The following is a 25,109-nucleotide window of genomic DNA, read 5'->3' as shown; positions in this document are numbered from 1 at the left end:
CTCTCTGCGCAGCCCATTCCAATGCCTGATTACTCTCTCTGCAAAGAAGTTTTTTCTGATCTCTAACTTAAATTTCCCCTGGCAGAGCTTGAGCCCATGGCCCTTGTCCTATTGCTGAATGCCTGGGAGAAGAGACCAACCCCCATCTGGCTAGAACTTCCCTCCTGGTAGTTCTAGACAGTGCTGAGGTCACCTCTGAGCCTCCTCTTCTCCAGGCTAAACACCCCCAGCTCCCTCAGCCTCTCCCCATAGTACTTGTACTCCAGTTCCCTCACCAGCCTTTTTGCTCTTCTCTGGACCCACTCCAGCCCCTCAATATCTTTCCTGAACTGAGGGGCCCAGAACAATGCCTGTTTATGCATCTGTTAAATTGTGTAAGTATGTTATATTTTGTGTTGCTGTAAATGTTAACATTGATGTGGCACTGTAATGAAGTCCTTTACAAAGTCACATTTACCTTCCAATCCTCCAGCTTCTAATTCAGACTAAAATATAAATCAGAGCACTGCACTTTATTACAGCTCTGAACAGAACTCCCACAGTTGCATACACGTATTTGAACACAGTATCAGTGTGGGATCACATATGGAGGAGTTGGGCTCTGCTTGTTGTACACACCCACCTGTGGGCAGCCCCTCTGCACACTGCAAAACACAGTCTGACCATGAGAATCATCACCAGCACCACTCCTGCTTTCAGTTTAGTCCAGTGCTGACTGTAGGAGAAGGCACTAAAGGCAGCTTTGGGAAACCAAATGAACAGAGAAACATTCTCCCTCCTGCTTATTCTTTCAGATTCTGGAAATTGTGGTCCAGGGACCTGCACCATAACCAACCCATCTCTTAGATTTGTCTGACTGCTACTGTCCTAACTTTGGAAAACATTTTTTCTTTAGAGATAAAAAAGAAGCCCAAGCTTATTTCAAAGTACAACTCTCCCCAGGAGAGTCATCTCCTCATCTTCACAGTCAACAAGTTTAGTATGTTGCCAATCAGCACAGCTCTTCATTATTTCAGTGTCTGATCTGGACTGTTGAGAGTATCTGCTTGTACTCGAGGTCCCAGGTTTGACCTGCTCTTAATTCTTCGCCGGGCTCATTAACTGCAAGCTGAGATACTGGAGCTGCCTAATGATTTGTTACTGTCAAGTACTGCATAAATCAGAGCGCTGATGATGAGTTAGGGAGGTATTTGCCTCACCTACTATAAAAATCAACACACCTTACACAAATGTAGCTTTTCGGGGGGAAAGATGTCAATCACTTCACTTGGGTTTCACCTCTCCCAATGACATTACAATCTGTAATCACAGCGCAAAAGCCAAGGACTGCACCTGCACTTATAGTGAATTGCTATCTTTGTTCCCAGATCAGGGAAGCACATCTGCAGTGGTCAATGAGAAGCAAAAGGTTATTTTGGATGCTGCACACACAGCACCTGATCTTTCCCCCAGGGCTGTCAATCAGACATCTTCCCTAGCAATCAATTCATGGAAAGAACAAAATGTAACCCCGTTATCATTTTCAGCACTGCTCTGTCAGACACAGGATTAAAACCAAGAAGGCATCTTCATTCAAAGGTGAAGATGATTCTGACAACTTTATGATAAATGTTCTTGGAGAAGAAATTTCCCGAAACTGTTTTCAGTCTCAAAAAACATTTTCTGTGAAGGATCTGGATACAATAATAACTGGCTCCTTTTAAGTCATCCAAAGAGATGTGGAAAATGGAGAAATCAGTCTAGGGAAAACAATACTTAGTAACTTCTAGGACTATCTTTAGAGCCAGTTTTTTTTAATTTGTCTCTGCAGTCACCATCACTGTCAACTCTGGGACTGAAGGCTGATTCCATCCTAAACAGACATAATGCTCCCAGATGTCTGTGATTTTTAGACAGTCATCTAAACATTCATAAATGGGAACAAAACTCAAATCTTAACATAAAGACCATTATCGATTCCCAATTTAAAACCAGGTTGATTTTGGGTTCTGCTCAGATGTAGCCTAGTACTTTGGAATAGGAAACTGCATTTTATTTTGCTATTACTTTCCATATTTGTGCTCAACTTTTTGAATCCACATTTCCAATGAATTCAGAGTTCTGAATCACTATTTCTTGTCTGTGGGACCAGAATACTCTGTCTTGTTTCTACTAGGCATTTTCTGAGAAAAATGACAACAGCCTATGGTTGCAGAAGTGACTAATGTGCAAACCTGCAAAAAGACTTTTATACAATTATAACCTTACAAACACTGTACATTTTCTCATTGTTCTGCTGCACTGGGGAAAGGTAGAGGCATTTATATTTAGAGTAACTCACTCTTATCTGCAGAAAAGGCAGAACCAGCAAACAAGAATAATTTGTACATTTAGCTCTAGCTGACAAGGCTTTTAAATAATAAACAATGTCATACTGAGTTAGAAAAATCATTTACCTTGTGCAAAAGTTTGCACTGCTCTTGGTGCTGAGCATGCAAACTCCGCCACTGGAACCTCAGCCTGCCATTTAACCACTGAAGGTATCGAACATCCACCTTGTCTTCCAGCCCACATTCAGGTGCTGTTTCAGTTGTACTCTGCTGACTGTTAGGCAGATCATCCTCACACTAAAAGCAGAAAAGAATACCAAAATGTTTTTAATTAGTTTCAACACTTTCAAGTCATCCAGTAGTGAACAACATACAAGATATATACAGGCCAAAGGGGGGAAAAAAATTCCCCTGCAACCAAGTCAGTTTCAGCAACACAAAGAAATTGGCATCTTTTAGAACACAGGACTGGGAACAGCCTAAACAAGTAGTGAAGTGTAGAATAAATATCAGCTTCTCATCTGTGACGTGGTGAGCTGTCTCCTCTCCCATCTTTCATTTTCCATACCCAGGAAGACACAGTGTTCCTGAGACAGCAAGCATGTTCTTTCCCCAGATGGGAAAAATCACATTTTGACTAGATTCTAATATGTCAAAGAACAGATTTAGCTTCTCCAGCGTCTTCCTGAGACCCTTTTTGGTAAATCAATTACTTATATAGGGACAAAATCGTGGGCCTGTGCTTACCCAGCTATTTCCTCTCTGGCAAGATAGAGGAAAAGAAAAAATCATGCAGCTGGCAATGGCCAGGACTCCACAGAGGCACTCCCAGCTACATTTTTATCGCCTGTCTTGCTTGTTTTGCCTTTTCCTAGAGTAATTTGGAAAGGAAGAAGGGAGAAGCAAAGAGTTTCCATTTGTTCATCTTGTCCCACTTTCCTTCTGCTGCAGATAAAAAACCCAACAACAACCAACAGCTTCATCTTCTGGATGAAATTTCTGCTTGGCCAACGGCATAAAACAACACATTTCTATCGTATCTCTCTCCCAAGGCACATGGGGGGAATTCCACCTCCCCCAGCCTCTTGCACAAAGAGATCATTCACATGTACAAACACATCTTTCCATTTTCAGCTAAGACTCCTGCAGCTTGCAAATTAAATGGGGAAGAAGACATGGGTAGTTTTACTTCTGATGCCAGTTACACAATTTAAAGTAAGGCTGTCAATTTCACGCAGTTTTAAAAAATTACATACAATAAACACAACCCATAATTCCAGATTTTTTTACAACAACATATCTTAAGAAGTAGAAATAACACAGAACTGCAAAGGCCTGGTTATTCAGAATAGGTGTTTGCCAGTTAAGGAAGTGCCTCCCAGACCTTGGACTCTCAAGACATTTTTTTTAAGTGGAAATTTAAAAAGCCTGGTTGAAACATGATTGTTTTCCAGAAAACACTTAGGCACATATTTGGACTCCTAGACCTCAACGGTATTTAAAAAAATGTGCTTCCCTGCTTCACAGATTTCCACATTCAATAACATCCTAAAAAGGTCCAGTTGGCAGGTAAAGCTTGAATGTAGGTTAGGATGCAAATTTCAACTAACAATGGAAGCTGTAAGACAAAGAGTTTAATCTTGCTTTAAACCCAGATTTCAACAGAAGTGTGTCTTTGAACAGAAGCGTGTCTATAACCATGACCAAATAACCCCCTAATACTTGTTTTAACCTAAATATCACAGGTTGACAGGGCATCTAATACAATGAGTGTTCCTATTATTTATAAGCACAAAAATGCTGCTCTGGTCACATAACAAAATGTATCAATATCACAGGTTTTTTCCCTTTGCTCTGCAGCTCAGATAAACACATGTTATAAATCACAGAGGTGCAGGGTTGGTAAAGGGCTTCTCCTTTTAAAGGCACAGATTTATCTTTACCAAAAAAAAAAAAAAAAAAAGACAGGATCCGCTCTGTGCCAACTGCAAAGTCCTCCTTTTTGCTCCATTCCTTCAGGCCTGTGCTCCTGAAACAAGGCCCTGTGTCTTTGGGCACTGCAGTCCTGGCTAAGAACCTCCATGGTTCACACTGTAGTGCCCTAACCAGGAGCCTGAGAAACGATATAGATGGTTACCACAAACATGATAAGCCAAGAAACTGGATATTACCCACTACAGCAGAGAAAACACATGTGTAAAGAACATTAAAAAACCTCACTTAAGCAGCCAGGAAACCGCAAGGCCAAACACAGACTCGGGAATCCCAGATTAAAATCTGCATTTTCCATAATTTACAGTTGTGCTCCAACTTCCCTGGTTAGAGGTTTCAGAACAGCACAAATACTGGTCTCCTGGGATTTATCTCAGGAAGCAACAGCATTAGACTCTATTGCTTTGGCAGTACAGTGACAAACACCATGCAGAGCTAATTTTATTGTAGGAACCTGCCTTATTAATATTAAAATAAGGAAGCCAGCCAATGAATTTTTAACAGGATCTCTCCATTATTTATTCCACAAACTGCACAAAAAATTTACTTTTGCTGTGAAATACTTACCCTGGCATAAAGTAAACAAGGTAAAAAAAAAGGTCTTGCATATTATACTGTGACCTCAATTTCTAGTCCCATCTTTACAATCTAAGACTATTTACTGCTCTCACAGTGGGACAAAAATCACTAAAATACCAGCCCAGGCTAGTGCCTTTGCTTCAAATATCCCTGTGAATTTATCTAATCTATGCAGCAATAGAGGTACACACCTACATTCACTTCTGAGATACAGAAGTGCATATTTTTCAGTCCAGCTCATAAAGAGAGCAGCCAAGGCAACTACCCAGAGACCCCGATAGCCTTCCCACACTTGGAATGCTCCACACCAGCTCTGGAAGAGATCATTTCCTAGCCACTTACCAGAGGAGCATTTTGCTTGCAAATTGTTTGCTGTAATTAATGTTTCTCTTTGGTTCCATTTCAGAGAAGGGATCCAGCTACAGAATGGTGCCACAGACTTGCAGTAAAAAAGCCATACCAAAAGCCATATCAAAGTGGATGATGTAGACCTTCCAAAGCACCTGTGATTAATGTAACTTAAGCAGAAGCTAGAATGAAAGCCCTCAATTCCACTCCCACTGTAGCTCAGCCCAGATGAGCTTTCTGACTTAAAAGCTCAAAGTACTGCTGTTAGAAAATCTCAATATTCATTTATTGGCAAGACTCAGAAAAGCAAGCACAAGCCTGATGAGAGTGACAAGCATATATTTACACAAGCTCTCAAGCCAATTTCTGAACTATCACCCTGCCCACACTTCAGCAGAACCTGCTCTCCTGTGGTAAAAGAGCCAGGCAAATAAACAGCAAAGCCCCATAACAAATACACATTCCAAGACACCACCCCTCACCATCCCTACTAAGGTAGCTCATAAACTACAAAACCTACCCCAAGCTCACAAATACATCTTTGAGTTAGTCAGAGCTAAACATGGTTTATGCCCTAAAAGCATATATTTAAAATTGTTTGCAAAGCCAACTAAAAATCAGTCTCCAACATCACATAAGTTTTGCCCTAAGCATTCCTCCCCAGGCTATTTTAAGTCGAATTGTTATGAAAAAAGGTGCCAGATACACACAAAATGTGTGAATGGACTTGTGTTACACAATGCAGCAAGTCCAAAAAAGAGCCACCACTGCCAAAGACCTCACAGTAGAATTGTTCTGAGCAGACAAGTCAGAATCACAAAACACAATGAACTGGAAAAGGCCATAAAATATAAAATTATTCAGAGGAAAAGAATAAGGGGTGAGAGAAAGGAGAGTGTGAAAACAGACATGGTGATATATCAATTTTCATTTACATTCCATACATCTGAGCAAACAACTTGCATGCAATGTGCTTAGAGTGAAATTAAAGATTAAGAAGTTTCAACTTTTATAGTAGAAATGAAGCTGCTCTTTTTGGTTTGAAACACAAAGCAATCCCATGCTATCAGAAATCAGAGAGCAGGTCTACAAACAGTGGATGGAGATAAATTGAACAAGTAACTTCATCATATAAATAGTTTATCAAAGAACAATGCAACCATCATTGTGTCTGCAGACATGTGAGAAGGGAGCATTTTTTGCACTACTTGCTCCATTTGAGCATTTTACTGACCTGGTACGGAGCTGATCTTGCTCTGTTCATACACTTTGAATTAAAGAAACTCCAAAAAATGTTTTAACGCAAATTTCCCTGCAGAGTCAGTGGCAATCTTGCAATATGTCATAACCAGTACCACAGAGAAAACCTTTGTCATGCAACTTCATCACACTTTTACACTTTCTGTGCTACTCCTCCTGATACAGGAATCTTTAACACTTACAAATTCTGACCGTATTAAATTCACTATGCCCTGTACACGCAGTGGAAAAGAAAAAGTCCATGCTGCCTGCACTGCTGTAAAACAAGGCTATGGCAGGGTTGGTTCCCCCAGCAATGCTCTTTTCTGACTACAAGCTGCCACCTGTCGGTATAGGATAGGCCTCAGCCACCTCCAGCTCATCATCCCTGGAGAGCGGTGGCTTTTCCCCGGACATCTTCGAAATTCCTCCAAGGATCAGCTCTCCGATTCCACATCTGAATAGCCAGCAAACAACTTGCTGCTTACTCTATCCATGGAGAAACATGCCTACAAGAACGTGGACAAGACCTTTAACCATGGATATACACACTAGGTCAACTCCCTGACATTAATCCTCGAGCAGAGCAAAACAAAGCAATGCTGGTTGAAACCTCCAGTGCACATTCCCAGTCCACTTCTCTCTCACCTGCACTGGAGTTACTCGGGGTCTAGACAGAAAGCAGTCACTCAGTTACCACTCAAATCTTAACTACACTAAGCACACAGCCTGGTATCACAGAGGGGAGAATGAGCATATTTAGATCCTCACTGCAGGGCTTGGGAAAGGCAAAGCAATAAGCAATGACATAAATCAGGTCAATGAAGTGCTTCCGCAGCTTTTACTGAGCGCTCGTTCCGAACCACTCATAATTCAGACAATGGTTTTGATGTGACATAACATATGTTAAGTTCTGTAATTACACATCTTTAAACAGAGCATAATTTTTTTAAAAATTAAACACCATAGCCAGAAATAACAGTATCAGACATGCTTTCTTAATTAACACAGTCATATATCTATCTGCAGGAGGGGAAAATGTGAAAAGGAGCAATCTGAACAGATGAATGCAAAAGGGACAACACTATTTTCATTAATAGCACCATAAACAACACTAATTGGATTTCCTCCTAGACAAGGTAGGATCCAGATTAGATTTATGCATGGAAAGATAGACGGTGTAAAAATCCACTCCAACATGATGCACATACCAATTAAATCTCCAGATATTTGCATAGAAGAGTAAGTTTTCCACAAACATAAGTGCTCCAGAAGTTATGCTTATAGCATATTCAGCAATTAAAAAAAGAGTGAAATCCTGTGTTTCTGCAAGGCCTTTTAGCTTTCAAATTTCCTTGCCTTTTGTTAAAATTACTACTCACAACAGCACTCCCAGGAGCTTACTCTTGGCAAAGAGTGAAAAAGAGAAGGTGCTGAGGGAAGACAGAAAATGTGAACATAGCTTTTACCCATGCCTGCCTTGTTCAAACAAGACTGTCTGGCAGTAGCCACAGGCCTGAGGCACTAGAGCAAGTCAGTTCTTTATTCCATCCCTCCTCACTCATTTGGGAGGTTATTTAAAAGCTCTGCAATACAGCAAAAGCACTATGCCTTAAAAAGACCACAGCAGCACTGCCTAATCTTTGGAGCTGCAAGGCTTTAAAAGAACATGAAAATCCCAATGCTCATTGCATTAAGTATTCAGACAAAACATGGAAACTGAATATACTAAGACAAACACAACAGGGTAGACCTTAACTCAAAGAGCACTAAAGGGCTCAAGAAAGGCAATACAGATAATGCCTTGCACTGCATTTCCTCTGCCTGCATCTGCAGCCCTGCTGGCCCACGTCCTTTTGCTCCACTGTGGGCAGGGGTAGCCCATGGAGAGAGGAAGATGCAGGACACTACACACCAGCAGCACACCTGGAGCTACAGGCCATCAGGAGAAACAGCACCTGCCCTCCAGGAGAGGCAGAGCTCTGCCATGCCCCTCTTGGCACGTTCCTTCTCTTCTCCTGAGGAAAATGTGCTTTATTTCAAAGGATCCTCCAATGTGAGTTAAACCTGGATCACCAAAAGCACAGGATGTTTGCATTAAAAGCCAATGACTGCAAAGATAATCAGAAGGTACTGAAGGTACTGGCTACTCCCCGTCACTGGAGGGCAGGAGAAGCACTGAAACATTTTATAATCCCTCTGTTCCCTCAACAGCCAAGGAGGGAGCTCCCTACACTGGGTTTCAGCAGAGTACCAGTATGACTAAATTCTATTAGCACACCAGTCCTCATCATCTTCTCTCCCCACAGCTCAAGTGACTCTAGTGCCTGTTGGCTAACTCCATCCAGAACACAAGAGCTGTAATGTCAGGTTCAAGACATTTTGCATTTATTTGAAATTCAGACATTCTCAGAGACACAGCAGAGTCAATAAATTATAAGCTTTTCTGATAATTTCAGACTTGTCTGCTAGAGCATTTTACTTTGACATTATGTCTGGGAAAAAAAAATCCACCTCTTAATTGTGTATTCACTGTGTCAAGCAAAGATAAATGTTGGTAACTACACCTTTTACAGCACAGCACAGGAAATTGTTTTTCATTGGGAAGAAGGATCCATGACAAGTTCAAAGCATGAAAAAACCCACATAGAAAAGATCAGTGTTCATATGCACACACATAGGAATGATAGGGAGACAATTTCAGCTATCACTTGTAACTTGTGCTTTAACACAAAAAACCCCTGTATTTTAACAATCCAAACAAATGTGCTCAGTTCCTGTATGGCAAAAAATATATTCCTAATTTAATCACCTCTTCCACAAAATATGTTTAAGCCTACAAGTAATATTAGTATCTAAGACAAAAATTAACACTCCAGGGTTTGTTACCTGCAGAGGAAGTGACTTTAGAAAGTGAAAAAGGCAGAAAATCAAATTTCAGTGTTTTCCTCCCTTAGTTTCTGGTAGAAGCCTCTGCAGGATGGGTAGCAGTGTAGCCAGAGTGCCACAACAGACCTGTAAGCCACACTGAGGTGTGGGAAATTCTGCAAAACCTTGATGGGTCCTGTGCCCTCTGATCAGGTTTCACAGATGGCTTTTAAAAAGAGTGTTCCTTAGAAGCTACTGAGACTAGCAACAATAATAGGAAAAAAGAGGCAAATACATAAATGGTGAGAGTTACTAGGAAGACAGGAGGACAAAGAGACCAGAAGTATAAGCACAAGGGAATAAAGGAGGGAAATCAAAAAATGAAAGCTGACAGACTAATATAGCCCATAAAGATCTGGAAAGTAATTATGCTTCTGAGTCAGAATCAATAAGGTTAATAAAATTCCCTCCTCCATCCTCAATGGAATAGGTGAAGAGGTGGAAATAAAACCAGAAAATTTGTTTTTTTCTGAAACTAGTGCCAAAGGTTTCCTGGTTTTCTGCAGAGGGGAATATCAAGCTTGGCTGCTACGTTAACACTTTCCTCTAATAACATGGTTTATGGAACAGCAGTGTCTGTCAAGATTTCTGTAAAAGAAAGGCATTTCAACAAGATTAGATCAAGCATAAGCCTTACACTACACTGGAAATAGCCAGTGAGCCAAACTAGACTGTGACAAACAAAAAATGAATCAAAGTGCAAACCTAAGACTCAGAAGGTGTGTTTACCTCCAGTTTTCCCAACCAGAAGTACTTAAACTGATTCCACTTAGGCATGTTAGAGATACATGCATGAATTCCAACTTCAAGAACCCACGATAGCTCTATCTGTTGATTACTATAAATTCACAAAAGGGGAGGGGTGTCCAGTTTCACTCAGAGAGCAAAAGGCAAGCAGAGAACATCAGTGGTTAAAAAAATGTGTGTATAAAACATATCCTGGTGATAATATGGGATATAAAATCACTACACCCATCTAAAAAACTCAACAGCCTCCACACGTAATTAAATTACAGGGCACAGATAAATTAATTTCAGCTGTAGAAACAATACCAGTACAGGCAGTATTCCTCCCTGGAAACAGAAAGAATACGTGCTCACAGAGTACTGCTATTACCTGCACAAACCACCACAGTTTGGGAGAAAGCTGGGGTGATAGTACTAAATTTAAAAAGTGAAGTAAAAAAAATTTAGTCACATATTGAACGTGCTAAAAAGGCAAATTTATATCAATTATCTGCTTCTCAAAGACAGAGAATGAGAACACCCCAGGTATGCCTTACAAGGTCAGTGGAGTGTTTCACCTACAGGTTTTCCTGTGTGTCTTGTACACTAGATTTTATATGTGTAAACAAGAATCAATGAACAGCACTTGACAATAATCTGCCTGTACATGATCATCAGAGCAAAAAGAGACGTTAAAACTGACATCACAACAGTGCATATCTGAGATGGAAATCCACAAGGGGTGTAAAGAGCCTGTGAAAACCATGTCCATTAATTAATTGCCCAGTGCTTTAAGACAGTAACAGGCAAGAATTCCCAAGCAGACACTTCAGTAAATCGATGTGAACTTCCAATTCAGATTGTACTTAAGTCTTTATAGATCTAATAGAGTTAGTGATTACTTTTTTTAAAGAGTTGGCCAATGTAAGGTTTGAACTTTCATTTACTGCCTCTGGAGTCACCAACTTGCTGACAGATCAGCACAGTAAATTCAGAGAACAGACTTGCACTGCAGCAGCCAGAACTAGTGTTTGACATGCACCAATCCCCTCCTCCCCCTCCCATTCCTCCTCCACAGCAACACAGGTTCCAGTTTGTTCTTTTAATTGTCTCCCCCACAGTTTATGAACTTCACATGCTGGAAGAGAGCTGTGGGGGGAAGGCTCCCTCAGGCCTGCTCATTGGGGCATCCTGCTGCAGGTACCAGTATCCCAGCTCAGGAGAGACCACAGCTCTGCCTTTTCAAAAAAAAAAAAAAAAAATAAAAAAGCTGGAGGTCACCAGACAAGGTGCCCTGAAGGATTTTCTTATCTAACTTCAAAAGCAGCCAACCCATATAATCATCCTAGGCTACTAACCATACTTGTCCTTACCAACAACCACCTCAAGATGATTTATTACCTTAGCCACACAAAACACCACCTCTTACCACCTTTCATCCTGCTTTCACCAATGCTGAGTTTATAATTTCAGGAATCACTTAGTTTTTGATTCTGAAGATGTAAGTGCATGCAAAAGTAAGCTTGTGGAAGCCTTCCCCAGCTCAGGATCTAAAGATTATGAGTTCCATGCTGCGACTGAGCTCCACGTCCATCATGTGTCATGAATACCCTTGTCCGTCTATAAATAACTGGCTTGAAATCCTTTACTGCTCATAGAAGTGTTCAATTTTCAGGGAAAGAAAACAGTGTTACTAAGGAACTGCAAAGGAGAAAAAAGGCCAGAGAGTGGTAATCTGAAATGAAATTAATTAATTTAATTGGCCCTTGATATGTTGGGTATTTGGCATATTATCAGCAATTTAGCAGGCTGTAGGCTTTGTTTCAAACTTAGGATGAAAGAATAGTCAGCACATGATTGCACCTTTAATTTAGGGATTAGCTGCATTCTCTCCTCTCATACAACAGACCCTGTTCACTTTTGTGGATATCAGACAAAATTTTAAAAGCAAATGACATGAATATCAGTTTGAAGTACAGCTAAGCCTAGAGTTATTGAGACTCCATTTTTTTTCGATGAAGACAAAGGGTAAGGATTTTGTTCAAATTCATTCTCACTAGTAGACCAACAGATGTACTTTGCCAGCAGGTACTGGCTTTCATGCTTTGCTCATTTTGGCAGAGATCTTAGCAATGCACAGAACCAAACTCTATTTCACAGATTTTTGTTTTGCAACATTTCCATTTCAGGAAAATGTCTTCAAATTTTTATAATAATTAGAGAGCCCATGCAATGGAAGATTTTTCAACTTTTGCTCAGCTGAGAATTTAATTTCAGTTGTTTTAAAGAGCATTTCCTTTTCTTTCTCTTTTTTTTTGACAGATCTTTCTCTATTGGAGCTCACTAATCAAAATAGTGATCATAATGTTGCAAAGGTGATTGTTACCTTTGAACTGTTTTCCACTTGTACAAGTATTTTCCTTTCGAAGACACTGTATTTATATTGCAGCTTTCCAAACTTTTGCTTTCCTGCTTTGCTGTTCCCTAAAAAGATTCTAGAAAACCAGGCAGCCTACACTCTAGGGAAAAACAAATATGTGTTCATGAAAGACCATAAGGCCTTAGACATCACAAGGTTATCAGCAGGTAGGATTTCTGACCTACAATGTCCTTTACCAAGAAACTAAAATATTCTGTGAGCCCACCATTTTGAACCAGACTGACCAGTAATTAATGTCTGACTAGATGGGGATGACTTAGGACAAGCTCACAACCACCTAGAGAGGCCACACTGATATGTTCACTAATCAGTTTAAATTCAGTCTATGTTATTTGTTATGCTGAGAGCAGAGACAGTTTATTTGCAGCAAACAAGATATAAACATAAAAAACCAGCCTCTTCTGTCCTGAGCTTCTCACAGTGTTCCAGAGGAACTGTCTATACATTAACGTGTGTGTGTGGTCTTAAATGCAAGGACTGGATTTTAAAAGCAGTATTACCAAACATTATCACTCTGTGCTTTTGTGCAGGTTTTTGCCTTTTTTTTAATCAAGCATATATATGTTGCAATTAAAGCAGACACACAGCTATCCTTAGCTTACTTCAGAGCAGACTTTTCATGTACTAACTTCTTTTTACTGATGGAAACAGCATTACCCACTGTGCTATCAAAGAGATTACAAAGCCATAAGTCACCCTGAGAGCAGCAGCTGCCATTTGAGACTTTGATGTTTTTTAAAAGTATTATTTCCCTTACCCTTACTTGCTCTACCCAATGCCAACATACCCAGCATTCACTGCTAACCTGTTTGCCTGCACTGCAGAACCACTCATGGTACAGTCTGGAAGCTGAGAACTCAGAAGCAGAGATTGAAGACATTCACTTACTTGCACTCCTTCACACTGGTCTCACCTATACTGGAAACAGAAATCAGGAAATTCAGGCAGGGCTGGGAGTTTGAGAAAGAGAAGGAACCCAGATGACCTACACACAGAAAGCTTAGAGAAGGGAAAGGAAAACAGTTTGCAGATGCTGGCCCCTGTACATTTTTTTTAAAGCTGGATTAAGTCATTTATCTGTCAAGGTACCAAGATATCAGCCATTATACACTAGTGATAGCACAGCTGCTGTCACAGAACACAACTTATGGACAGGATAAGGTGGAAGGACACAAATATGCTCACCGTGCACACAGAAGTTTCATCCCCAGTCTTTACTCTGTTCCGAGCCAAAAGCTGCTCCAAGAGGCCGAGTCTGTGCAGCAGCCAGGAAAACGCCAGCAGCAGCTCCCGACTACCCGCTGAGCCATCGTCAGGGAGCTCGTAGAGTTCTGGCCTGCCATAGCCGTGGTACCACAACGCTGACTTTACAAACCTAATTTGGTTATCTGAAAAGAAGAAAACAATTGAGAACAACACACTGCACTACCCATTGCATTTATCCATTCAGTTCCAGAAACTGCTGCCTCCTCTGAGAGTGAGATTTTTAATCAAGCCTCAGATTACTGAAGTCAGTGGGGACTACAGTCTTTATCAACAACTGGCAAAGGACAGGAGGTAAAGGGTAAAAGCCCTCTTTATGCTACCCCATTCTGATCTACAGTAACTACTGCTAAGGGAAAAGAAGAAACTCAAAGTTGAGATCAAGGCCAGTAATGGCCCCTTGGAGCTTAACAAAGGCAAAAAATGTAACTAGCCATCCCCACTACAACCGGACTCCAATTCAGCTATTCATTTTTCATGAGCCACCAAGCGTGCTATGAATTAGTAAACATTCTGAAACACTTTACTCCTGAATGAAACTGGAATTTAGAGATAGGAGTTTCACAGCCTGCTGCAAATCTCTGAGCACCAGTGAGCAGACAGAGATAAAGCAGCACACCACACAGGCTATTAAATTCTCAGGAATGCTCTGATCCATATTCCTCCACACCAGCAAATGTTACCTGACAGCTACAAGACAGGCACTACAGAACTGTAAAACAGAGCAAACACAGACAGAAAGTTACTATTAAAAAAGGGGCTGCCCTGTGAGCCCCAGCTATGTGCTAATGCAAAACTAGAATAAAGAACATAATCAGAGTACACAACAACAACAACTACTGGCTAAGAACTAAGAGTTGTAAAAGGAAGTCCTGCTCAGGAAGTTTCTGGAGTTCTCCAGAGGCAACTACAAGCAAGTGATTAAAGAAGATTTAACCAATGCAGGACATTTAGACTTTCCAGAGGGATTCAGCCAGCACAAATAAACTAAGGCACTGTGGTAGAGGGAGAGGAAAGGCCCTTAAATCAATGACAAGTGCCCAGCAGACAAGAACCAGAGGGCAGGAACAAAGAGTGGTTTCACGTGAGGGCTCTGTGCTAAACAGCTGCTGTTCAAACAACTCAAAATGACACTCAGACAACGTGACAGTGACAGAAAACTTGGTGCTGATGTGATATTAGTAGTCAAGAATGCAGGCAGATCATGAAGGACTGCAGAACCTGATGAGGCCAAGCTTTAAAACAGATAAAATTATTTTTAGAAAAACCAAAAAACGATGTGCACAAGGCAAGAAACATTCCTAACTTTACTAACATAAGAATGGGCTTGGAGCTGATCACTGGACTCAGGAACACAATCTTAGATGATAAGATTTTTAATGGCAATATCACAATTGTTTCTTATATGCATCCCAAAGCAATGTAAGAAACCTAGAAAGGACACTAAACAGAACACAAGGAACAACATACCATCATTGCCTATACCCGCTGTGACTCTCATTTCTTCAGTCCCATAACAGCTACAGAAGATTTGGGAAGAAACAGAGAGAAAGGACAAGTACAATCACAAGTACAGTTGCGTTTTAAGAACTGATGAAGCAGGATAAGATGATGATCCAGAACGGATATGACAAAACTCCAAAACCATGAGTGCTGTGGAACAGATGAAGAGGGGATAATTTGTTTGCACAAGAATTCCAAGCCACCAAAGTTAGCAAGCATAGGAGTCAAAACAAGTTAAAGAGAAGCTCTTCACACATACAGCAAAGCTCTGAAATTTCTGGCCATAGAACACTATGGACTCTTAGAGTCACACAGGCTGAAGGAGGAACTGGATTTACAGAACAGTTCATGGAAGCTTATGAAACACAAACATATCCTCTCTGGATTGGGAAGTCTGAGATGTAAATCACTGGAAGCTGAAAGAATACCCCCCCCACCCTGAAAGTATCCTTCTATATTTGATCTTTCCTTTCCCCAGGGCATTCACTTTTGACAGCTGTCACATTTGGGTGGTGCTAGAGGAATCTACAGCTTGATGCAGTTTAGGTATTTTTACAAAGCAAGGAAGAAAGCTGCTTCCCTTTTCCAGTGTAATGCTTCAGTATCTCCATGGCATTTCATATAAAACATACACACAGAAAAATAACAGGAAGTACAAACCTTCTACAATCAAGGATTGTCACTGCTGTCCTTAATTAACACACCAATTCATGATATTACATACTCATTTGTCTGCTCCTTGCCACTTGTGGTACAAGCATCCCTTAGCACTGACGCATTGTTTGTGTCTGGTATCCACTGCTGAAGCTCAAAAACCACATAATGACCAACTTCAAAACACAAAACAATAAAAAAATCATGCTGCTCTCAAAAGGAATTTCTTAATTACAAGAGACTCCCACAGCGAAGAGAAGTTGATTTAACTTGATTTGCAAGATGGTAAAGGTGTCTTACCCACCAAGAGCAATACACAACCAAGACACAGGGAGGATCTACAAGCAGAGCTATGACAGTAACCCTAAAGGAGCAGTACACTGTTATGGCTCTGCTGAGACTGAAAGGAGCTAGAGCATAAGGAGCCACCAAGCACTTTGTGCCTCGACAAACCAAAGGAAAGTGTATTTTTTGACTGCTTGAACAACTTTTGGATTTAGGAAAACAGAAGTGAAGATCCCTGAGAAAATGCACCCTTGCAGAGTGCTCCTCAGTGCAAATACAACAGCTGAAACTGCCACCAAATTACTACACATACTCAGCACAGGAGCTACAAAGGAATCCCTGACAAAGACATTAACCATGACTGAAGAACAAAAAACAAGATTAGGAGTATGATTAAGCAGGTGACACAATGCTGCAGAACTACTGATTTTTTGCAGGACTAATGTTTTGCAGAGCAGAGCTTCTGCAGAGATACATGGCAGTTTTAAATCTAGCTTGTTTCTGCATTACAGAAAAAGGAAACCCAAACACCTAAATCACTCTGATCTTTCTGCAGAACCTGTGAATGAAAAAAGCAGCTTCTCTTCACAATGTTAAGGTGGCAAAAGTGTCTGTGCTTGCTAAACATCTTGCTGTAGATATGCACTCCAATCCCTCATGCACAAGAGGACTCTGATATTAGAGATTTTATTTTGATCACTTTTGAGCATTCTCACATGAGCAGGATTTTCATGCTGTCCTTTCCTTTTCTTTTTGCATCAGACAAGAAAAGAACTGCCATAACAAGTAAAAGTAAAAATATTCCAAAAGGAAGGAAGATCAGTACATGCTTTCCTCCTTTTTCAAGGCAAACAAGCATCACATGCTGCCATCTGCAGTTCAAGGAGCTCCTCAAAAAATCACACATCAAAGTGCAGGAAAGGAGAGCAAGCCAGGTGTTTTTTCCCTTATTATCTCCCTGCTCTAATATACCACTCAGGAGAGATCCACCAGGGCAATTCACCACTTGAATTTCTTGTTGCTCTGGTCCTTTATTTACCCATTTCACCTCTCCCCTTGCAACACGGTGCCCTCACAGGAGAGAGTACAGATTGGTGTGAGTATCAGGCAGGAATTGTGGGTGAGTGCTCAAAGCATGGATGTGAAACTGGGGCTCAAAGAGCCTTTCTCTGACCTTAGAGAAGTCACTTAGTTTTCCCCATCCCTACAGTGTTCTACTTAAAAAGCAACGGTGCTCCGATAAATGGTAGTAAAGGTTACATAAGGTTACATACCCAGCACCAAGATGGATTCCTCCACAACACACAGCTGAGACAAGAAACTATCACCCAGACAGCAGACAACACCAATCACAAACACCTGCTCTCTGACAACATCTGATGGCATTTCATTAGGATTAGGCAATTTATAGAGAAAGACCCACACAGGCCTTCCAACTAATCTCTTCTCCACGTACGCTATTTATAAAAGTATGTTCAGGAAGTAAGATCAAGCTGGATGAGAACCTCAGGGTTCAGCTCTCTTAAAACTATACTCAAGCTGTGCTCTTCCACTCTATGAATCCTGACAAATATTCTCAGTGAACTACAAGATGATATTCAAACAAGGAATATGCCTGGAAGGCTAAAATGGAAAAGAACTATAAACCACGAACAGACACAGATACATTACTACATCACTCAGGCAAGAAACACCTGCAAAGGTAGTGGTATTATGGGAAAATACTGCTTCAGAACAATATCTTGTGCTTTGTTTGTCAAACAAGCAAAAATATATTGCAGCTTCAGACCTCTTTCCCATATATAAAAACTGAATAGCAATTCCATACAATAAATGTTTCCTCCAACTATCTAAATGCATATTGCTCTGCTACCTGGAGTGGCTGTCAGGTTGTTCACCAAGTTCATCAGCTCTCAGCCTCTGTGAAGAACAAGCAGCATGAAATCATTAATCATGACTTCATCAGTAAGGTTATGCCTGGATTATTTTCACAGCTTCCTCTGACTCGAACTCCACAGAAAAGAGACCCACTATCACAACATGTTTAAGGGGCTGGAGTGTATTAATGGCTTCCCATCAAAGTTTACAGTAAGTGCTTTTCACTGTGTGAAGAAAAAATTCTTCCAAAAGGAGAAACCAAGAGCCACTTGCAGAATTTTATAACCACTAACTGGCAGGCTTCAGTGGGGTTTCTGGTTTCTTTTTGCAAGAACACACAAGTCCCTACATTTTAAAACATTAAACTATGGGCTTTTTTAGATATGATTTTACACGATTTGACAATTATTTTCTGCTAGCTAGGCAATAAAATACATCAACCCATTAAAAACATAGTGCAGAAAGTTTTTGCTAAACAGTATCACATCCCAAGCATAACATGAGAATGATTAGGAGCAGTTCTGTTTAAAGAAAATCTTAATCTCCTCTAAAATTCACCTATCTGACACATCAGATCAAAAACTGACCAATAAAAACTACTAACTCAAAACAAAAATACACACCTTGAAATGTAGGTCTTGCTCTGCACAGTGAGAAGAACCACTGAGACCCCACACAACTCTTGCAAACTACCAACCAAATTTCAGTGTTTCCTTTGGAAAAATAAAGGATATAAGACCATTGGAGAATGGCGGCTTCTCTTTTCCAGAAAGCTGTTCCTAAGCACACAGTAACCATTATAATGAAACAGTCTTTGCAACCTTTCTCTGGGTTCTGGCAACTGCTGCTCTCCTCATTTTAGCTAAGGTAATTAAGAGGTTGTACAAAAACATCAAAGAAAAGGAAAGCCTGATCCATGGACTAATGCACTAGACGTGGATTAGAGGAATCTTCTCTGTTGTACAACAGGATCCTGTACAAACCTGAGAAAGTTACTTAGTCACTATGCCCAAGGCTTACTTCACTTGCATTAAATACACAAGAGACCAGAGCAGGGACAGAGACGAAAAGCAGTAAAATATTGATCATGTTCGCAGCAGATAACTCATTCACTTGCCAAGCAAGGTAGTTATAGTGTCCTTTGAAAAACAGTATGGCTCTCCAGCCTCAATTTCAGCTTTAATCACCAAGTTGTGACTAAGAAGTTTCTTAAAAATCAGCTCAGTGGTTCTGAACAGAACCACACATTCCTACCTCACAATATACCAGCAGAGGCTGCGCTTCCTCTCTCTAGAGCCAGCAACCTGCCACATGCAGGTGGAAATCCTGTCTCCAAATGCTCTAGGCAATCAGTATGGGAGCACTCAGGATTCAAGGAGGTTGCACTTGTGCAGTACCACATCCACAAAGCTGTAGGAGACAGTCAATAAACAGACTTACCATATACAGCAGATTGTGGATGAGCGGCAAAATAAAAGCAGCCAAATGAAAAATAGCAGTCCTGTGAGTAACAGGAACATGCTGATTTCCTGCTGAGCTGCCAGCAAAACTATGCCAGTTATGCTCCACACTCCACAATGTTTAACCTTTTTAAACTCCACTTACAGAGCCACCAGACTCACAGCTATTCAGGGGCTTAAACAGTGTTGTTTAGGGTTTTCTGCTTTCAGGACAAAAGTGGATTGCAAGTAGTTTTGGTCTGAGGAGACCCTGATTCATCATAATCCCATTCTCAAAACTTCCTGTGACACTGAAATGGCTCTAGACATGTCTCAAGAGGGAAGTTTGGAGAATAGTGTCGTACTTGGAATAACATGCATTGAAGGAATAAATAGTGCTGTTATTGTGAGAAGCCAACCTACATTCACCTCCTCTCTGGAGTAGTGGTCCTGTCCATAAAGCTATTCATGGTCTTCCTAAAATAATCACACACACTTTACTTCTTGTTTTGTCTAGAACTTAAATACAAAACACTCCCTTTATGGTTCACATGTTACAATTCACAGCACTGACACAGAACTTGACAGAAAAGTAATGACTGAATTATGTGTCATATGAGGAAAGGAGGACTCAAAAGAAAAACAGAACTAATTCTGTAAATATCTCTGTAGATGTTGAGAACGTATAAGATCATTGCAAAGATTTACCTGCAATAAAATGTCAAATGGAAGGAAGAGCCTCTGGAAGACACAAAAACATTCCAGTTTCCTGGACAAAGCAAGTCAAAGAGGAAGTAAACCTGCCTGCTGTGATGCACAGTATGTTGGTGGCACAGGTATTAAAAATAGAGCAGTCTGAACAAGGAGCAAGGACCCAAAGAGAAGGTGTGACTAAACTAATCCCAGTATATCTTAGGACAGATGGAAATTGCAGTCAGCCAGACTGACCAAGTTACCTATGGCATCAGACTCTGTCCACTTGCCTCCATGGATTTGTTTCAGAAGCGCATAGAGAAGCCTCCAGAAATCCAGACTCTGCAAAAAGACAGGGGTAGAGGAAATCAGCATGCAAGGTATGTCATGTATTTAGTCTTAATTAGACAATTAAACCCATATCTGAGCATCATATACATGGAAGAGCACACCTGCATCCTGCCAACACAGTCAAATCAGGCAGGTGCAGGTATTACCTGTCTTATGAACTCTACCTACAGTAAGGTGCACTCAGAAAGAGAAGGGCTAATGCTGCCTGTACAGCAAGACCCAGCACTTCTACTGTGAGGCATAAGCACACAGGAGCACAGCCTCCAAAATCTGCTCTGATACAACGACATATGGCACAACTCATCCGTAATCAAACAAGCACTTGAAGATACTGGAAAGATCCGATCATAACAGTGTCAAAAACTCACAAATAGGAGGCAGCACAGAATGAGTTGGAACTGGGAATCATTTCTTGGCCGCACAAGGACAGCATGCTGACAAGCTGATAGGGATTCTTGCAGCTGGAATTTCAGTCAACACTCGTAAAATCCTTAAAATAGCGAACTGAGCAAGGGGGGCACCCTGTGTGCGACCTGAAAGCCTTGGAGGCAAAGCAGGAAGACCCAAGCTGGGGCACGGTAAAGGGCAGCGAAACTCAGGGGACACCAGAAAGGCGCTGCAGAGCACGGTGAAATACCAAGCTCTAAATTAAAACCGCAGTATGATAAAACCCTTGCAAGAGCAGCGAGTTGGTAGAGTCACCTATAACTCGTGTCAGCTGCGGAACACACCGAAGCCCCACCACCCAGGTGCCTGTCCCAGGGCTCAGTCCCTCTCACTCTCCAACCCAGACCCTGTCCCAAGGTCCCACGGCCCAGTCCCGCTCGGGTGTTGCTGTCCCCGTGCCCCCGCAGGCGGAGAGGCGGGCGGGGGTGTTCGGGCGGCCGCGGGGCACGGCCGGCGCTCACCGCCTGCGGCCGGTCGAACCTGGCGCGGCGGAGGATGTCGGGGGCGGGCCGGGCGCGGGGCGGCAGGGCCCGGCACAGCGCGCCCACGGCGGCGGGCAGCGCCCGGCCCCGCTCCCGATGCTGCTCCCGGTGGTCCCGGTGCTGCTCCGGCTGCCGCCCCCCCATCCCGCCGCCGCTTCCCGCCCTGCGCGCGCGCTCTTCCGCCCGCGCCGCCCGCTGCAGCGCGCCCTGGCGGCCGGGAGGGAGCCCTGCGGCCTTCCCTGCTGTCTCCATGGTTATCCTGGATATCCTGGATCCCGGCTCGTCCCGCTGCGTGTTCCGCCTGTGCGCGTGCCGTGGGGGAGAGAACGCTCCTGGCCTTCCCTGGGCAGTGACCCACAGTCACACGTGTCACCTCCCACTGCCCACGGCGCCCTGAGCCACTGCCGCGTGTCCTGCCCGGCAGAAAACACCCACCCTTCCTGGCGGGGAGAGCTATTGCAAAACCCTACTGCGGCCCTTCGAGAAACACAGCTCGGCTGCAGCCACAGCCACAGCAAGGAGTCCCTGCTGGGATGATAGGAGAGCACGGGGTTTGGCAGCCACAGGGCTGTGGATATTCCCGCCTGCCTCTGGCTCAGTGGGGTGCGATGGAGCCAACGAAGGTGCTCAGGCATAAAACCCCTTAAATGAAGCAATCCCAGGGATTAATCCTTGGATGGCAGTGGGGGAGAAGTGGATCTGCTGTTTGGGAAACAGTGTGAGTTCCTGAGAGGAAAAGTCCACCCTTGCCCAGGGTTTGCACGGCCAAAACCCGGCTCAGAGATGGATTCCCGCTGTGGGCTTACAGGGGGAACATAGCCAGGGACACTGGTTTGCTCCTCCAGCACCGCGGGAATCCTGCCTGTGCCTAGACATGAGACCTGCTGGAAACTCCCACTGATGGTTTCTTGGCCAGCTACCCAGTTCATAGCCCATTTAACATGCTCACTATGGATCTAGTGTGATGCCTTTCCTTTTTTTTTCTCCCAATATCTGAAAAACATGAAACAACACGTGAAATTCCTTCCCGCTACAGAACAGGCTCTTGCAGCCAAATGGCTGCTCGCAATGAGGAGAGAAATCACAGTGGTCTAATAGGACCTCCAACCAACATGAACTGTGTTTGCCCTCTTTCCCTCTGGTTGCTCCTCTCCTGTCTCCCACTTCTGCATCGGGAGTTCAGCCCTTTCCAACACTGAGCACTGTGTTAGAGCTCTTGCAATCCTGTGGATCCTGGCTGCTGCTCCAGCCAGCCTTGAAAGGACCCCTGGGTGTGAGTTATCCAGGCTTAAGGATTTTTAAAATATCTTCTCTAGCAGCTGTTGTCTCACATCCTGCTTTCCCAGTGGTCTGGAAAGCATTTTCCTTATCCCTCGTCCAGTTCTAGCTCAGCAATCTCTATCTGTTTCTTCGCTCTCCTTCCCAACAGGTTTGGCACCTCCACACAGTTGTTTGCCTTTGGTTCCCAACAGCCCATCAAGTGCTTTTTTATTGCCCAGAGTCTTATCAAACCTGGACAATCCTCTGCTATCTTTGGCATCCTCCTTGGCTTTCCATACCTTGCTGCTATCAAGCGCTGTCTAGTCCTTCCATGACACATCACTTGTCTATTTTCTCGTCCCTGCTGCAGTCTCCAGGCAGGAGGACCTTCAGCTGGAGCCAATTTCCTGTGTTTTCTTGACCACTCCATAAACCCTGCTCAAAGCTATCCCTGTCCCCACACACATTCCTCTGTCTAGGCCTTTCCTCCCCAGGGCAGCTGCTGAGACAAGGGCTCTCCTGCAGCACCCAGTGCATGCACGGGTGAGTGGTTCTGTCTATCACCCCTCCTGTGGCCTCCTGTCCCCCAGCCAACACAGCAGGCATCACCATGCAGTGTGGGAGGGGCAGCTGGGATCCACATCATCCCAGCACTCCCAGAGCCTCTGTGCCACCTCTCCATCCTGCTGGCCAGATCAACCCCACAGCACCCCAGAGCCAGGCCGGCTGCACCCCTGGCCAGTGTCCCTTGGTCCCTGGTTTCATGGCTTCCCTGTCACACAGCCCTGTGGGCGCAGCTGACACAAGACGCCTGGCGCTGGGGAGAGCTGGCACTTGGCCATGGGCAAGTTGGACGCCAGGCAGAAAATCCCAGCCTCTCTGGCGCGGCACAACGTGGCGGGAGCTTAGTACCGGCATGTGAGGCCTCAATTATCTGCTCTGCTGGCTGCCTGGGTGGTTTTCCCAGGGTGGGAGAGGCCGATGGGAAGGGGATGGTTTCCTGCTGCACAGATGGACCTTGTGCTGTGGACAGATGAAGGAGGTGACGGCATGACAACCTCCAGTGTGCTGTCCCAGCAGCCATGGGAATGGCAACCCACCAACAGCAGAGCCCCTACTCTGCTGCATCCAGCCCTGCCTCACCTCCCCTATCCCAAGCACCAGTCCTGTGGGGTCTGGCAGGTGGAAAGGAGTGATGGTTGGCTGACATCAGCACACCACCCTGATGTCACCATGGATACCCGTGAGGTGGCAGAAGACCACTAGAAGCCTCCAGGACCCTCTGTATGGCAGAAGGAAGCAGGATAGAGCTGGCTCAGCAGCAGCTTGACCTGCCCAGCTACTCCCCTGCACCCTCCTGGCACTGAGGCAGATTTGGGATGAACCGAGCTCTGGTTTGCCCTAGCAGTGAGCATGGCAGTGGGGACCACAACAGGAAGGGAAGGTCTGGCCATATACTGAGGGGCCAGAGGTGCTCCTCCTGGAGAGAGGCCACTGGACTTTGCCCTCTCTGGGTTCTCGGGCTCGCATGATTCTGCGCAGACACACAGCCACACATTTTCATCGCGATGTGTCAGCTGGGGTCATTTCCACCCTGGGTGACTCAGCGGGGCCAAGGGCGCCTGTTTGCACCCGTGCCATGGCAACCCGCCACCACAGACGGCCCCGCTGTGTGCACCCTTGCCAGAGATGACGGCGGCCGGTCCCATTGCCTCATGCCGATTGTATGCGATAACGGCCATCCCTGCCTGCTCCAGCAGCAGCACAGCTTCCTGATGTCACCTCAGCCCAGCCCTGCCAAGGGGAATGTGTGAGCTCTCCTCCTGGGAAAGCAACTCCTTTGCCCTTTTGTTGGTTTTCTGGTTTGTTTTTTTTAATGCTTTTATCCCCATGAAGGCGCGGGCAGGAGTCAGCCTGTCTCCCGATCAGGCCCCCAGGACACTGATCAGTGCTTCCCATGCTCCAGCACCTGTTCAGGCAGCTGAAACTCCTCTGCTGATCTCCCCTCTCCTCTTCTGCAGCCATCACAGCAGAGCACAGTACCTGTCCTTGCCTACTCAAGGGAGGCCTTGGGTGGCCAGAACACCCTGAGCAGGTCAGGCAGGGTGTGCCACTTTCTCTTGTAAACATTTCCAGGTCATTCTGCACCCTCCTGACTCTTACACATGCTCTCTTCCCTCACTGGGACACCAGTTTAACCAGAGTGCAAAAAGGCATGGGCTGGCAGCAGAGCCTAAATGATGCTGGCAGGAAGGAGCTGAGCAGCATGGGGACTGTGAACACAGACTGCCTG

At 43.7% G+C, this 25,109-nt stretch overlaps 1 protein-coding gene across 1 annotated transcript in view; it reads right to left on the bottom strand.

Annotated features, from left to right (window-relative positions):
- Positions 1–21,716, bottom strand: part of TEDC1 (tubulin epsilon and delta complex 1) — a 70,571-nt gene extending 48,855 nt beyond the window's left edge. The window contains exons 1-4 of the mRNA XM_071565595.1: positions 21,536–21,716; positions 20,540–20,618; positions 13,747–13,949; positions 2,436–2,606 (exon numbers count right to left, since the gene is read on the bottom strand). Of these exons, the coding sequence (XP_071421696.1) occupies positions 2,436–2,606; positions 13,747–13,949; positions 20,540–20,618; positions 21,536–21,700 (618 nt within the window). The 5' untranslated portion in view covers positions 21,701–21,716. The remainder of the gene's footprint in view (positions 1–2,435; positions 2,607–13,746; positions 13,950–20,539; positions 20,619–21,535) is intronic.
- Between the last annotated feature and the right edge of the window lie 3,393 nt (positions 21,717–25,109).

The sequence above is a fragment of the Pithys albifrons genome, chromosome 10 (assembly GCF_047495875.1).
Source record: "Pithys albifrons albifrons isolate INPA30051 chromosome 10, PitAlb_v1, whole genome shotgun sequence".
Lineage (NCBI taxonomy): Eukaryota > Metazoa > Chordata > Aves > Passeriformes > Thamnophilidae > Pithys > Pithys albifrons.
The sequence above is the reverse complement of the archived record's forward strand: the minus strand, read 5'-3'. Positions and strand labels throughout refer to the sequence as shown.